This window comes from Gracilinanus agilis, chromosome 2 (assembly GCF_016433145.1).
Source record: "Gracilinanus agilis isolate LMUSP501 chromosome 2, AgileGrace, whole genome shotgun sequence".
Lineage (NCBI taxonomy): Eukaryota > Metazoa > Chordata > Mammalia > Didelphimorphia > Didelphidae > Gracilinanus > Gracilinanus agilis.
The window spans coordinates 438,873,063-438,890,542 of record NC_058131.1 but is presented as its reverse complement, the minus strand read 5'-3'; the positions used below and the strand labels follow the sequence as shown (position 1 = coordinate 438,890,542).

The 17,480-nt window shown below is 39.9% G+C and overlaps 1 protein-coding gene across 1 annotated transcript in view; it reads right to left on the bottom strand.

Annotated features, from left to right (window-relative positions):
* The window catches only part of SPOCK1 (SPARC (osteonectin), cwcv and kazal like domains proteoglycan 1), a 794,690-nt gene extending 787,401 nt beyond the window's left edge, over positions 1 to 7,289 (bottom strand). Inside the window, exon 1 of the mRNA XM_044659936.1 lies at positions 7,137 to 7,289. Coding sequence (XP_044515871.1) covers positions 7,137 to 7,289 — 153 coding nt within the window. The remainder of the gene's footprint in view (positions 1 to 7,136) is intronic.
* Positions 7,290 to 17,480: the final 10,191 nt, after the last annotated feature.

Below are 17,480 nucleotides of genomic sequence, written 5' to 3'. Positions count from 1 at the left end.
AAATCTCTAATAATTAGAGAAATGCAAATCAAAACAACTCTGAGGTATCACCTCACACCTAGCAGATTGGCTAAAATGAAAGAAGGGGAGAGTAATGAATTTTGGAGGGGATGTGGCAAAATTGGGACATGAATGCATTGCTGGTGGAGTTGTGAGCTGATCCCACCATTCTGGCTGGCAGTATGGATCTATGCTCAAAGGGCTATAAAAGAATGCCTGCCCTTTGATCCAGCCATACCATTGTTGGATTTGTACCCCAAAGAGATCATAGATAAACAGACTTGTATGAAAATATTTATAGCTGCGCTCTTTGTGGCGGCAAAAAACTGGAAAAGGAGGGTATGTCCTTCAATTGGGGAATGGCTGAACAAATTATGGTATATGCTTGTGATGGAATACTATTGTGCTAAAAGGAATAACAAGCTGGAGAAGTTCTAGGTGAACTGGAAAGACCTCCAGGAACTGATGCAGAGTGAAAGGAGCAAAGCCAGAAGAACACTGTACACGGAGACTGATATACTGTGGTAAAATCGAATGTAATGGACTTCTGTACCAGCAGCAATGCAATGACACAGGACAGCTCTGAGGGATTTATGGTAATGAACGCTACCCACATTCAGAGGAAGGACTGCAGGAGAGGAAACGTATAAGGAAAACAACAACTGCTTGAACGCAGGTGTCGGGGTGGACATGATTGGGGATGTAGACTCGAAACTACGACACCAATGCAATTAGCAACAATTTGGAAATAGGTCTTGATCAAGGACACATGACAAAACCAGTGGAAATGTGTGTCAGCCATGGGTGGGGGGAGTGCAGGGAGGTGAAGGGGAAAGTGGGAGCATGAATCATGTAATCATGTTAAAAATTAATATTAATAAATGTTTAAAATTTAAAAAAAAAAGGATGGCTTCAGGGCCTGTCAACTCTAAGGTCTTAAATAACAGTTTTGTTAAAATAATTGTTATTATCAATGGTCATCTAGTAGAGGAGATTGAAAATAGTGGGTTCATTAAGGAGAGTTAAGATCACAAAATTCTTTTAAGTTGCCTTGCACCTGTTTAATCAAAATGATTTTCTGCTATTCTAGACTACAAGCTAAATTTCAGTAGTGACAGATTAATGACTGATCCACTAAGCCTTACCGTGTCCTTTGTCACTGCCTCAATGGAACCACTATTTAATCAGTAAACCATTCTTGCCCTTGAAATTCATTACAGCTGAGATACTGAGATGAAATGAGCAATTCAGACTCCTCACAGTCACTCCAGATCAACTACTGCTGAGATGGACTAATCCTACACAGCCTGTGGGATGAGGAATGGGGCCCAGCCAGTTCATATGGCCTCTTTAGAATTACAAATCTAGGTCACTCATAAGCAAGTCCCATGTTTCTGAGTCTTTGAGCCTTTAAAGGTAATTATCCTGGAGTTAAATGTTAGGGCCTTTTGAATGTGTGCAGAAGAAAGCACATGCCATTCATGTTTAGTCTAATCAAGAGTAACATTTTCATAAAATCAGGAGTTTATCAATGGAAGGAAGATGAGCCTTGATCTCTCACCCCCATAGCAAGAAGAATTCTAGGAAGCTTCTTCCAGATTCAATTCATTTAACCTTCACATGTTTCAAAATTGATGTCCTAAGGTGCCTGTGAAAAGATTTCCAGTTTCATAGAAAAGGATTCAGTCAGAAGCCAGATAACTTTTGATTATCTGGACTAATGGACAGAAGCAAGAATATGGGTAATCTAAAACAACGAATTACTTCAAACATATGTCTTTTTCTTCCCTCATATTTTTCCTTTTTAATTCCTTTTTAATTAAGTTTTGCCTAGACTGATGGCAAAGTGATTCTCCTGACCTTACTAAAGGCACCACTATGTGGTGCAGTAGAAAAAATGCTGGATTTGGAGTCAAAGGACCTATATTCAAGTTCTTGTCTATTTCTTATTATTTATGTGATGTTGGACAAGACACGCCAATTGATGCAGTTCTGTTTTTCTCATCCATAAAAAGAAGAGGTTGGCTCAAAGGAATAATAAACTGGAGGAATTCCAAGTGAACTGGAAAGACCTCCAGGAATTGATGCAGAGTGAAAGGAGCAGACCCAGAAGAACACTGTACACAGAGACCAATACACTGTGGTAAAATAGAATTTAATGAACTTCTGTACTAGCAGCAATGCAATGACCCAGGACAATTCTGAGGGATTTATGGAAAAGAACGCTACCCACATTCAGAGGAAGAACTACAGGAGTGGAAACAGAAGAAAAACAACTGCTTGAACACATGGGTTGAGGCAGACATGATTGGGGATGTAGACTCGAAACTACCACACCAATGCAACTATCAACAATTTGGAAATAGGTCTTGATCAATGACACATGTTAAAACCAGTGGAAATACGCATCAGCCATGGGCGGGGGGGGAGAATCTGGGGGGTGAAGGGGAAAGTAAGAGCATGAATCATGTAACCATGTTAACTTTTCTAAAAAATAAATATTAATAAATGTTTTAAAAAAAAAAGAAAAAAAAGAACTGAATGACCTCCAAGGTCCCTCACACCTTTAAACCTGAGATCCTAAGGCCAGTCAGAATGAAGGGAACATGAAAATAAAAGCCCATCTGAAGACAAAAAGTTCCTTCATGTATTTCTAATATACCCTTGTACTATGTCTGACAAATGCCTGAGTGGGAAAAAGTCCAAAGATTTACTAGAAGACACCTAGGTTAACGAAAAGACCAGGCTTCCTTTGACCAAACAAATGATGCTTCCTCAGTATCTGGTATGATGCTGGTATCTGAATTAGCCTTAATAGATTCAAGGTAGAGTTAACATCAACCATATTATTTAAATTATTATTTTGTGAAGCCAGAAAAGCTAGTCCCAATTGCTTCTATAACATTTATTGTCTGTACCAGATATCTGATATAATTAATCATGTACTACTTTGGTAGAAGTAATACTACTGTAATGAATTGTTAGCCATCCATTTCATAGAGCCTCGACCAACGGTTTCATCTCTTCCCCCATCTACACTGTAAATTCCTAAAGGGCAAGGACTCAGACTTTTCTGACCCTTTCATATAATGGTTCACATTTATATAAAATATTATATAGACCATAAGCTCCATGAGTACAAGGATCATCTTCATTTTTGATTTTGTATCCTCAGCCCATGACCACTACATAGAAATTCTATGGAGTTTAATAAATTTTAAATCAATTGAATTACATAAAACTTAAAGGTTTACAAAGCTCTTTCCTTAAAACAATATGGCAAGGTAAATACTCTAAGAGGTAGCATCCCCATTTTACAGATGAAGAAATTGAGGCTCAGAGAGGTTAAGTGAATTGTCTACAGTAGAACTGGTAAAATTAGAACTCAGCTCAGGTTCATGATCAAATTCTTTACCCACCATGCCTCTCATTGGTACTCAACAAATGATATAACAAAACAACCAGAAATAGCTAAGGAGAGTCAGTAATAGTCTTCAAATACAAAAATGCTGAGCATGATAATTTGTCTCCACTAGGTATTTAGGAAACCTAAACGGAGTTGTGATACAGTAGATAGGGTGCTGGCCTGGAGTCTGGAAGTCTTAAGTTCAAATCCAGCCTCTGACACTTACTAGCTGTGTGACTCTGGGCAAGTTATTTCACCTTTATTTGCCTCAGTTTCCTCAACTGTAAAACATGTACAATAATAGCACCACCCTCCCACAATTGTTAGAAGAATCAAATGAGATAATAATTGTAAGACACAGTATATAGGAGGGGCTACATAAATGTTAGTCATCATCATTATTATTATTATAACTAAACATTTTTCTTGGAGTTTAAAATTAAAAATAAAACTATTGGAGTAGCTCAAAGACTTGAGTTTTGAGCAAAATCTAGTTAAAAAACATTTATCAAGCACCTACTATGTACACAGTGCATTAGTCCAAAAATAAAACTCTAGACTAGTAATATCAGACTCGAATAGAAACAGGGCTTCTAATTGGTACATAAGGAAGCCTGAAGGCAGCATATTGACAATTTGAAAATGAAATTGTAAGTTTTGTTGTATTTTTATTTATTTTATTAAATATGTTTCATTTATATTTTAGTCTGATTCATCAGGCCTTACATTTGATACCTCTGGTCTAGCCTATCATATGGCTCTCATTTCAGCACTTCAAAGATCACCTTAATTCCTAAGGCTCCTTCCTTGGAAGAGAGAATACTAGGATACAGTATACCTGAACGTTATTATTTCTTGACTTTCTAAGGATAGGAATTTGAGAAAAAAAACAAAAAACTGCTCTCTTTTTCATCCTCAAGAAAGGGCCTGGGGATCTAGAGAATCAAGAGAAACCAAAAATCAGTCCCCCAGGCCAAATTTAGCACTGGGAACCTTTTAATTGTAGGCAAATTACAGAACTAGTTAAAACAACTCAAAAGTTCAGTGGTCATAGCACTCACATATAGAAGAATAGAAGACCTTTAATACTCTAATCATACAATAACAATGATTAAATTGTAGTTCATATGAGGTATGTAGTGAAAAAATTATCACCATCTGACAGATAAGGAAATTAAGACTTAATGAGGTAAAGTGAAATACTGGAGGTTCTACAACTAGCAAATGAAAAAGCCAGAATTCAAATTTAGGTCTTTTCACTATACCAACCTGCAATTAGAAATGTTTTTAAAGAGTTTTCTTTTAAAAAAATAATTTTAAAAAATTTTTTTCATTTATCCTTCTTACCCATTTTTATGCTCAATAAGCCAATTATCTTTTTTAAGTTCCTTTTTAACTTCATTTGGTAAATAAATGCAAAACAAGAAATTTGGATCCTAATACAATGCCTACCCACCCAAAGGCAGAACTAGGACGTTGAGCCAGAGTAGTAATCTAAAAGCCAATTGGATTTAGAGTCAAACAACCTGGATTTGAATCCTAGCTGTGCTACTTTACTTGATCTTGGGAAAATCATTTACCTTCTCTGTCCCTTAGTGTCCTCTGAAAAATGAATGTCTGAACCATATGACCTCTTAATTTTTTTTTGAGTGAAAAGGAAGTGAACAACAAGGATTAGCATATGAAATGCAGGGCATGCATAATTGAGACTATCATTCCCCTTGGAAAATTTTATTCCATGGAAATCTCATCCATCTACCTTGAAACAGATGAAAGTTCCTAATTAAAGTTGGTGGCTTGTGATCATTAAGGACACTTATTGGTTTTAGCCAAAGATCCTCTGGAAAAAGACATCGAAGGGCAGGATTTGAATTGGATTTGACTAGTACCCTGGGTCATGCCAGGAACCAACAAAGTGAGTGGAAAATTTGAGTAAACTGTCTTTAAAAGATGCCATGAACTTCTCTACTAACAGCAATGCAATAATCCAGAACAATTCTGAGGGATTTAAGAGAAAGAACGCTATTCACATCCAGGAAAAGAACTGTGGAAGTAGTAACACAGAAGAAAAACAACTGCTTAAACACATGGGTTGATGGGGATATGATTTGGGATGTAGACTCTAAACTCAACCACCCCAGTGCAACTTTCGATAATATGGAATTAGGTCTTGATCAATGTAACATGTAAAACCCAGTGGAATTGTGGTCCGCTAAGGGGGGGGGAGGTTGAACATGAATCATGTAATCATGGCAAAATATTATAAAAAATTAAAAATTAAAAAAATAATAAATAAAAGATGCCATGAGAACCTGCCCTTTAATTGGGAAATGCCAATCTAGGTAAACACCTCTCTCTCTCTCTCTCTCTCTCTCTCTCTCTCTCTCTTTTTCTCTCCCCAAAATTCTGGTCATGTTGGAGATGAGAAATCTCTCATTATAAAGAAGTCTAATGTGATCAAGGCAAAGGAACCTATTTTAGAATTTCTAATAACTTGAATTAATAACAAGTTAATTCAATGTCTCTTAAGTTTGTTAGTCCTTAGTGTTTGGGCAATAAAGTACCCACCACCATCACCTTACCCCTTCCACAGCATGATGTCAACAGCACCAGTAATATGCCCTTCCCATTTAAAAAGGATTCAGTTGTTACAAACTGGCCAACAAGACAATCAACAGAAAGAATAAACTGCAGAAAGAGCCAGAATCAATGAGAAGCTAGTTGGACAGCTTCCCTTCCACATTCTTGAGATGGACAGGGGAGCATTTGCCACAGTTCCAACAATCTGTCCTCCGTGTCACAGAAAAACCAAGTATATTTCTCGCATCCCTGTATGCAAGTATTTTCTCTGTTCATTTCTTCTCACATTACAGGAATCACCAACTCAATGAACCTCCTTTTGTTCTAATTACAAGTCATCTTACCCAAGTCTCTTTCATGTGAGAATAACAGGCTTTGAGATGACCCACACACACACACCTTGTCCCTTCTCAGTAAAAGCAATGCTATGAACTGCTGCTTCCATCTCTGGCTATAGAAAAGAGAAAGGAAGCTCAAAGCCCTACTTCCTGGTGATAGATTCTGTTCCCAATCTCCAAGCAAGTGGGCCTCCTTGAAACATGCCATAACATCTAGTTTGCTATATAAATGAACAGGACTCACTCTCCCTGAAGAATCAACAGTAGTCCTCTTATGTTATAACCCATGTAATAGGCATTATATATCACCCTCAGTGAATGAAGCCTTCCTCTTTCTACTGCTTCCCAAAATGATCCATCAATGTCAGAAGACTTACTGAGCTTAAAGCTAAGTTGCTCTTCAATTGTTGTTGTTGTTGTTGTTGTTATTGCAAAGTACCCAGTCCTCCCCACCCCCAACCACAAGTCCAATCATCCCTCTGCGATTCCTGCACATTTGGACAATTGATATCTAGAGGAATAGCAAGCTAACAAAGTTCTTTCCAAAGTTAGCCTCCAACAAAAATACAATCACTGAATGTCATCCAGCCCTCTATTGCCACCAACACCAAGGGCCCTGGGGGTGTGACAATTTTGTCTGCAATGAATAATCCACAATAAACCCAAAATTCTGCCCCACCCTCCACCACCCTATCCCCCACAAACACATCTCTTCAGATAAGTGAATTCACATAAGTCTGTATCTCCCTTCCCACTCTAAAGGAAACCACCCCTTCATCCTCCAGTATCTATGACTAGAGTATGACACTCACATCCCGGAATCTGTTCCAGTACTTGTCCCTGTCGTACTGGGAGACTGTACTCAGCCATCTGTCACTGTCTAAGAAATTGCCATTGTTGTGGCCATTGAACACCTCCGCGTGCCGGCTGTCCACTTGTAGGAAACACCACGCCAAGATCACCATGATGCCAGGCATCTGCAGAGCAAGGGGAGAAGCAGGACAGATCAGGGTGCCTTAGGGTAAAATGGGGTGCACAGGATCCACATGCTCGTCTCTAATAGCTTATCAATATGAGGGGAAGTGGGAGGGAAATTAGGAGTATTACAGAGCAGGTGCTTTATTAAGAGGTACAGACCTTGTTCTCAGTTATCCGCATGTTTTTGTGTTTGGGGATGATGTTCCTTAGCAAACCCTGACCTATGCTGCTGTGTTGGAAAAGAGGTTGCACGGAAGTGCGGACTGAGGGAAACGGTGTCTACTATAAGGTAGCAGTCAGACTGGGCTGCGGAGTGCACTGGAGTTTGGCGGGGGCAGGGGGTGGGGGGGGGTTCTCTCCAATCCGTTGCGCTTCTATAGCAGCTCCCACACTTAGCAGCTTGAGCACGGCTAGAAAGGTAGAGCCTTCTAACAACAGCCTTCCTCATCCGCCCCAGGTGATGTTTGCCTAGTAGTATAATTACTCTCTCTCCCAGAATGGTCCCCTACACTCTCCCCTCCCTCTGGTCAAGAGGAAGTTGGGGAGCCCGGAAAGAAGCCAAGTAGGCCAAATTACATTATGAAGGAGCGAGACTAGGGTGCAAGAACTAAGGGGCACCTACCTTGGGGGGCAGCCCTTGGTGGGGCGGGGGTCCCTGCTTCTTGGCTGCACCTGCTCCAGAGACTATGGCCTCAGCAGCTACGGCTCCAGCCCCAGGTCCGGTTCTGGCTCTGGCTCTTGTCTTAGCGACCTCTCGTTCTATCTAGCTCATTCGCCCGCTCTTTCCTTCCCTGCCTGTTCACTGCGCTCCCTCCCTCTGCTTTGTGAGGACAGCCGGGGTCTGGTACCAGTCTTCTTATTGCTGCGGAGACAGCAGGAAGCGATTTCTGGTGCCTCCTGGCGGGCGCGCTGCAAAACAATCCTTTCGGCCCAGGCTACTTGCTCCCGACTCCCCCAGCTAACTCTTCTCTCTCTCTCCAGCTCAAGGGCTCAGATCCAGCGCAGCTCCGGCCGCCAGCGCCACAGCCACCACTGACTCCCGAAGCCTGCCAGCCTACAAAGGAGCTGGAGAGATGGCCTCGCACATGCTCAGACAGATCGCTCAAATCTGGGGCTCAGGACACAAGCACTGCCCAGAGGGAAGACGAAGGTGGTTGGGAGATGGGGAAGAGATGGAAAAGAGGAGAGAAAGAAACACAGGGGAGGTAGGGATGGGAAAAGCGTAGAGGTACGGTGCCCTCATCCCAAATGCTCCCAGTAACGCAGTGACCCATATACTCACATACACCATTCATTTACACACACTTCCTCCTCGGAGACCTAACCTTGCGGGACCAGAAAAAGTGAATCTCTCACTGCCAAAACTGATCTACCTTGGAACCCCCATCATCACTTGATTTAGGAGTAGAAAACCTGCATTCCAGACCCAATAGTGCTTCTTAGTAGTCAAAAGACTTTTGGCCAGTCAACATTTTGTGCTTCAGTTTCTAGACCTGGAAAACAGGGTTAAGAAAGTTTACACGAACTTCCTCAGAGAAATAAAATAATGGATATGAAGTACTTTGAAAACCTTAAAACATATATATGATTGTGAGCTATTACTGTGATAACAAACCTTGTGTGTTGTCCACATGGAATCTAGGGACCCCAAACTTGTAGCCTAGTAATATCAGATGAACCCCAAGTTTTAGGACTAGTTTGTGTAGAACCCCAAAGTTATAACACAGAAACTAAGCAAACACAAGCAAACACAAGCTAGGGACTCCCAGATCAGGATGGCTCCGAGAAACCTAAAGTTACTAACAGGTCAGGATGTCTTAGAGAAATCCATGGTCACTAACAATAGGGTGTTATTAGGATCCCAAAAGTAGCATAAAGACCCTACATGCTTGGGGAGACAGCCAAAAACCACTCACTACAAAGGCTACTTCAAGAACTACAGGGCGCCCCAGAGTCTGCCCATACCTGCCACCCCCTTAGTTTCCCGGCACCCCAAACATATATAATCTTTACTCTGACTATGCCCCCCCCCCAACTCCTTTGCTGAGCTCCCCTAGCGCTAACTAGAAATAAAGACTTCCCTTTGCTTGGATTGCATTGTCTCCAGTGTGCTCCTTGGGTGGCAATCCATTCGGACCCTAACACTTGTAAAGTTGGAGACCCCAAAGCTAGTACTTGTTCCCTGTTCTCAGGAGAATCCACCCTGAAGGGAATCTCAGGCTAGCAGTTTCAGACAGAATAATGAACCCTAAGGTAAATGCTAAATACCCTTTTGTCTCAGGTAGTCTTCCCCATTGCATCAGAGACCATTTCCCAGGAAGACACACTTGGGCGGGGACCATCCTTTAGTATTCATTGTAAGTAGCCCCTTCCCCTTACAACCTAGCCTCTAGCTATGATTCCTTTCCCAAGCTAGTATAGTTTGAACACTCTCATTTCCTTATAGCTATGGTAATGTCAATCATCTTTCCCTGCCCCTGGATCTCCCCAAATGGTATATAGGTTCCCCAAATTCTTTGGTTCCTAGGAGTCATCATCTAGCAGTGACACTCCCAGGGGCCAGGGCCCATGGCATCCAGAGTTCAATCCTCAGACTCTGTGTAGGCGTGTAGCACACAGCTCTGTGTAGAGGCCCTGTGACCCCTGTCCTTAATTAAAGAGTGGCTTTTCTAACTATTTAATAGTTCTGTGTTTTTTCAGAGTCAACAGTGTATACTAAATACACATGCTGTAATGTAATAAGGACTCTGGCACACACAGAGTATCTCATTTAGAGGATACTGTGCAACTTTTTTTGTAGTTGCTTCTGGGAGAATGGGTATGAAAAATAAGGGACATGCTTTGGAGAGGCAGTTGAGCATCTGTGGACATTTTGTCACTGTTTCTTGTTGTATAAGCACATAAGAGCCTTTTTCCATTGACAATATAGCCAGAACCACAAATATCTTCAAAATGGCCCCAGGCAATATCCCCCAGTCTCTTCTGCTTCATTTCTGTCTTAGGAAACTCACAGTGAGAGATTCTGTTGTAAAGGGGAAAGGTTTAAGGGCCTTCTCCCTCTGGGTCTATATGGTCCCCAAGAAATAGGTCCTCCGTGGCTTTTTTCCCTCCATTCTTTTGGTCTCCAAAAAAATGAAAGCAATTAATAGGAATTTGGTAGCTAGATTCCAGGGTAGGTGTTACAGCTAAATATCCCAAGAAATAAGGCCGCATTTGGGAGTGCCCTTCAAAACACCAACCTAGTGATAGTCTGAAACATCCAACAGTGATTTTGTTTTTGATATGAACTTGATGGGGCCATTGCTATATAGGAATGGACCTAAATTATGAGTTTGATCCTCCCCTGCACTCTAGATCTAAGTAAAGGGTGTATTGTGTCTCTAGGTATTGGGGTAAATGCCTTTACATTTGTTTTCCATAAAGCTTTGTAGAAAATATCACTTTGTAAAAGCTAATCAATATTAAATTGTTTAGTGAAACAGAGATACTAGTCACTGGCTCCTAAAAATAGGGTAATACAGGTGGGAGTAGGGCAGTAGAGACAATGGCAGTAGAGACTAGACAGCCCTTCAGGGTAAACTTAAGCCTTTGATGGGAGGGATAGCCTGTATGGCCCTAGAAGAGAAGGCCAGAGCCTACATGTTTCAATATGCGTATGACTTTTGCCAATGGTAAGCTCACAACCTAACTCTACCCTATGTTTTAAGCTTCTACAATCCTACCAAAGATTTTATTTGCAAATAAATAACATTTTCATTTCTGAGAGCAATCCCTTCCCATCCAAGTAAGTTAGATTAATTATCTACAATCCTATCCCTTACCATTCATGGATGTCACATAGAACCAGAAACTCATACAGGTTAGCAGAGTACTCTAGTCCCATCTCTTCATTTTCAAATGAGAATACTAAGGTTCAGGAAAGACTGAGTCAAGGACTCATAATAAGTTAACCTAAGCCAAGATTCAGACTCAGTGATCTTGTGTTGGAGATTAGTCTAGTGCTTTGGGGGGAAAGTCTTGTTTATGACATACCCATTTGGGACAAGTAAAGCATCCTCCCATGTGGGAGCAATAGCAAGGATAATCCAACACATGTATGTGTTGTACATACGTACATATACACGTGCAGTGTGTACATATTCCATGTGTGTATATACATTTATATCTGGTGTGTATCATAATATGTGTACATATATAATATATACATAGTTAGCCTGCCAGGTGTAGTATTACCAGGTGTAGTATTACCTGTGACCTCAGTTGGTGAGAGGGGTGATCAAAATCTCCTTCCTAGTTATGTCTTTCTTAGTCCCTGTTAAAATGTACTTGAAGGGCATCGTGGACCTGGGAAAGCCAGGCTGGAATGAAATGTTGGCTTTGCCTAATCCCCAAGAGGGATTTTTAGAGTTGGTTACAATTTTCTTATAAAGGGAATCTGTACATTTCCATTCTGGAGTTAGGTATATACCTAGCTGTTGGAACTTGTTCATAATCCCAAACCCTACTTAAGGAAGCCCAAGACCTCCAAGACATATTTTTTAAATTCTTCCATTGAGCTTTGCTCACATTCCCTGCAAATTAAATGTATGCAAATGCACATGTGGGTCTTTGGGCTTATGGATACACTTGTTTCAGAGATGCATATCAAGCACACCTTCAAACATACATCTATGGAAGCCCACAGAATTCTAAATAACAGAACTGGGAAATCCTTAGAGAAAACCAATCCTAAACCTCCTCATATAACAAGGAATCAGTAAGTATTTAGTAAGTGTTTTGCTACATGCCATGCACAGAGCTAAGAACTGTGTTTACAAAGAAAGGCAAAAAATAATCTCTGCTCTCGAGGAGTGCACATTCTGATATTAATGGAAACAATGTATAAAGGAAATGGAGACCCTTAGAAGTAAGATTTCTTACTCAGGATCAGCCAACAAGCCCAGCTATAGGGTTAAGTTTTCTGACTTCTAGTCTAGAGATTGTTATCGGCCAAGCTGAGACAAAATTAGGTTCTGAAGTTCTCTTGTAACAAATGAGAAGTTTCTGGGTTTCTGTTCTCAGGCCTTGGGGCCATGGTTGGTTGTCCAGTAGTATGGAGTAGAAATTGGGGTGAGGAACAGAGAAGGAAGAGAGAAAGAAAAGGCATAACAAGCTGAAAATTAGGAGGATAATCCTTTTATAAAATCATCAGTAACTTCTCTATAGTTTATAGTCATAAAGGGTCACCTAGAATACTAAAAGATTAAATGACTTGTTTGAACCCAAATATTCCTGGCTGCAAGACCAGCATAAGCACTACTACTACCAATTAAATTGTTGTTTAACCTTTGTGAAATATTTAATATATGCATCTCATTTTACAATCTAATCTTGGGGGCAGCTGGGTGTTTCAGTGGATTGAGAGCCAGGCCTAGAGATGGGAGGTCCTAGGTTCAAATCTGACCTCAGACACTTCCCAGCTGTGTGACCCTGGGCAAGTCACTTGACCCCCATTGCCCAATAATAATCTACTATTTCCCCCTGTTTCTTAGATAGGCTCACAACCAAACTATGGTGAAGAGGAATAAAGAAAAGAAAAAAACAACAACACTTGCACAGCTCCTCATTCTCCTATTGGCACATTCCTGATATCAGAAAAAAAATGAGGAAGGCCTGTAGCACACTAAATGAACCCCCTCTGATGAATTTATGAAAGTTAGGCAGCTAGGTGGCCCAGTGGATGGAGTGCCAGACCTGGAGTTGAGAGGTCCTGGATTCAAATGTGAATGTGACCTCAGATACTTCCTAGCTATGTACCATCCAAAAAAAAAAAAAAGATCTTTCTATAGAACCCTGGAGAGGTTTCTGAACTATCTTTTGCTGCTCTTTTTTTTTCTTTAAATTAAAACACTTACCTTCCGTCTTGGAGTCAATGCTATGTATTGGCTCCAAGGCAGAAGAGTGGTAAGGGTAGGCAATGGGGGTCAAGTGACTTGCCCAGGGTCACACAGCTGGGAAGTGTCTGAGGCCAGATTTGATCCTAGGACCTCCTGTCTCTAGGCCTGGTTCTCAATCCACTGAGCTACCCAGCTCCCCTCTATCTTTTGCTGCTCTCTACCCAAGGCTTTCACCCCCAGCTCCCAACACTGTTTTCTCCCTTCTCCAGACTCTACCTCTCAAGAAGAGAACACAATAAGGTGGATGTTCATGTCATTAAGCCAGTCATCAAGCCAGTCACCATTGGGGAGCAGATGAGTGGAAAGGGAGGGGGAAGGAAAAAAGGGGGCCAAGTTTATAAGCCTATATGAAGCACATAGGAGCTAAAATCTATAGTGTGCCTTGAGGCTGTATTTCTAAATTTCTTTTGTTACTACAAAACTATAATTCCTCATTTCAACATAGTTCCTATTTCCAAAGAGCCCCACAAGGTTTATTTTCTAGTCTAATGATTCTCTGTAACATGACTTCTGGGAAATACTAAGCAGATACTATGAGCACCATTTTACAGTTCAAGAGAGAAAGCTCAGAGATGCTGTCATTCTATGAAGGCCACACAGTAAGAAAGGCAGAAGTGAGAATGAAACCCAGTTTTCCACCTCTCATTCTATTGGTCCTAGAAACAAAGCTAATGCTTCTGTGTAGTCTTTCTTAGAACTAAGAGGTTGGACTTCATGACCTGCAGTGGTGAGTCTGATTTGCTGATATGAATGTGAGGTAGAGAAAGGAAAGTTAGGACAATATATGTTTCATACTGGCAAAAGAGTTCTTTTTGAAGATATTGTTCTGATTGCTTTGAGTCTAAAATAGAGCACAGTCTCTTGGATGAGATCTATAGCTACTCAAAATAATTTGACTTAAGTATCCACACAGGGAAAACTTAAGTGGATGAAGACTACTCACTAAACTATGATATATAATAGAACAAACAATTTATAGAGTTTTTAATGCATCCATGTGTGTGTATATATACATATTGTCCCTCTAACTGCATCTTATAGTTTGAACAGTAGACATTCTTCATTCACTAGGATGCATACACATATATATGTGTATATATATTACATATATATATAGGTATATATGCACCTATACATATACACACGCATAGAAAATTTGGGGATACAAGACCTGTGGGCCCATTTGTATAAGGAGTTCTTGGTGAGGAATTTCCCCTACCAGTTCAGAACAATGCCTTCTCTGCAACTTATATTCTTAGCCAGTGTTCTAGGGTACTAAGAGGTTAAATAATTTACCCAGGGTCATGTAATAAGTGTATATCAGAAGTTAGACTTGAACTCAGTCAAGTCTAGAAGCCAGTTATCTAGCCTCTTCAAAACTTCCTAGTTGAAATTGAATAGCCCATAAAGGACAATGGAAAGGCATATGATAGAAATGTGAACCACAGCACTTTACAAACAGCATATTATGGAGAAATGGAATAAAGGATTTCATTAAAGACATGAATAAGCAAAAAAGGAGTGCTTAAGTGGTAAGAACAAAGGATAATTCACGGGATAGCCCAAGTATTCTAGTGGTAGTCTTGATATAAAGAGAAAGCAAGAAAGAATCCTTCCCCAACACAATGGGTGACCCCTTTTAGCAAACCCATGGAAACCTGTGGAAGAACAGACAAAAGTCATATATAGGCAAAAATTGTGCATATTTTGCAATCTGCATCAATGAAGGAAATCTCTAAGAACACAGATCCATAGAACTATTTGAGTAAACCTAAGCCCCAACCACAAAGAAAATCCGAATGACAAAGCCATCTTCTGTGTACAGTGAATGGTTGCACCAACTCATCTATATGTATATATTTACATATATTTAATATTACACATATTTGTGCGCCTGTATATATGTATGTGTTGTCAGTTAGATGGGTAAAGAGATAGGTAGATTTAAGTAGATATAGACATATTCCAGGTTCACTCCATCACCCCTGCATTTCCTATAATTATTCCAAATGATGCCTTGTTCCTCCTCCCCCTCCCAGATTCACAAAGACTAGAGACATTTATGGGATCTTGATATTAATTATGGACAGTCCTCCAGAGAGATGAAAAATATAAGGATAACTATAATGTCACAATGCTTATATGACCTTTAACAAAAGCAAATTTAGCTTTTCCCCCATTCAATTTCCTGGATCTCTTAAGTTGCAGAAAGAAAAAAGGATTTCAGGCTAGGGTAGCCTCTGGGCATTCAACCTAAACAGAGTTGCTTTAGAGTCAGTTCTATGTGGGGGTGGGGAGGAGGTCATATAAAAAGAGATATCCTTCTTTGAAAGAAAAATGCCAAAAATTCCGGACATGATAGAGGTGTTGGAGGCAAGTAAAAAAAGAAGGAGAAAAAACATATGGTTGGTCCTCAATAAACTGTAGATAGAGGAGGGACTCTTCCCCAACCACAGGACCATTTGCTTAGCTAACTCTCCCAGGAATAAGTATGTCCTCCCATGAGAGGACAAAGGATCCTAGCTTTATCCTAGAGTGAGTTGTTTTCTCTTTTTACCCCCCTTGAGACTATGAGGCCAAGCAAAGCTTGGTAAAATTATGTTTGCCTTTGTGAGGACAGCAGGAGCCAGTGCACAAAAGAGAAGGGTGAAAAAGAAGCCATTTTTCCATTAATCTGAAAAATCTAACCCTAAAGCCCTTTTTTCACCACTTCTTTTTTCCTTGAATATTTGAACAGGAAAGAGTTTGGGTGACTAAGGGGTAGGATTATTTAGAGCTTAAATTATAGGGAAAGGTTAAATTATTGTTTTATAATTATGATAGTTTTCTTGGAAGAAAGGGGAGCTTTCAGATCATTTGGTAGAGATTTTAAGGCCCAGCAGGAAATCTTCATGCAGTCCCATGGAAGACAGTGGTAATCCCTCTGTAAAGCCCTCTGTCAAAGGCAAAATTTCTTGTTATCACCCAAATATGACTCCTTAGAAGGGAAATATCCTAGTTGGAGGGTTATGGGAACACTGAATGGATATCAGTTCAGGATGATTCTCATGGTCAGCTCAGGTCCTGGAATATGTTACTTGTGAGAGGCTTCGACCTCTTAGCTTTTTTAATATAGATGGTCCAGACTGTTATGATGGTAGATGTATCATCTGATGTTCCCAGTGCTGCTTCTGGCCATCATGATCGCGGTATTTCAGATATTATTAATTGCCCTTCACAATACTTTCCCCACTGCTTTAAAATGATTGTTTATGATGTTTTGCTTTTGTTTTGTTTTGTTTTGTTTGGCTTTAATCTCCTCCCACAGATTTTACAATTGTTTTGAAATTATGTTGATAATGAAAGATCCCTTAGAAAATTTTAGGGACCTTGTCCTAAAGAGATGGGATGTAGTTGGAATTTAGGTGGTATTGGGGCTATAGCAGCTATTGTCACCACAGCTTCTCCTTTACTTAGCTCTCCATCTGGTGATTCACACACTTGGTGGTTTGAGCTGTTAGAAATCCTTTCTTTGACTCTGACTACCTTCCTTCAGTTTATGACTCAGTGACTTCAGAAGGGGAGTTATATTTTATATCCTTTTTATTGTTATGTATTTTTAAAACTCAATTACCAAAGTAATTTTAAATGGATTTTGTGGGGTTTTTTTAATTAAGAGAGGTACTAGTAATTCAAAAATTGTCTTTAAAAATAGGAAAAAACTTTGAATCTGATGGACTAATTCAAATTTATTTTTATCCTACTATTGTGTTTTTATGTCTATAAAGAGGCAGTGTATACATAAACATAAAGAGTACCTGGACCTAGAGTCAAGAGACCTGTGTTTGTTATTTATTTACTGTGTTCTAATGGACAAGTCAATTTACCCATCAATTTCAGGATTTATCAAAAAGTTATCATAATATTTGTAATGTCTCCTTGAGATTATGTTCTACATTGAAAAGGGAACTTTATGAATTTTAAAGAAATGTCTGTTATCATTTTCCCACTAAGGTCCTCCATACAATAAAGGGGTCATTAAAAAAAAATACATGAGACATAAAGATATTGATTCCATTTCCAGCTCAGTGACTTGGTAAGTGGCAAAAACACAGGCCTAGAATTTAGAGTGCATAGATTCAAGCTGTTCTGCCTCTGCTACTTGTTACTAATACAACTCTGAATGTGTTCACTTATCTGATTTTCAATTTCCTCTTCTGTAAAATTAGAAAAAATTGTTAAAAAACATAAAATTTGGATTTC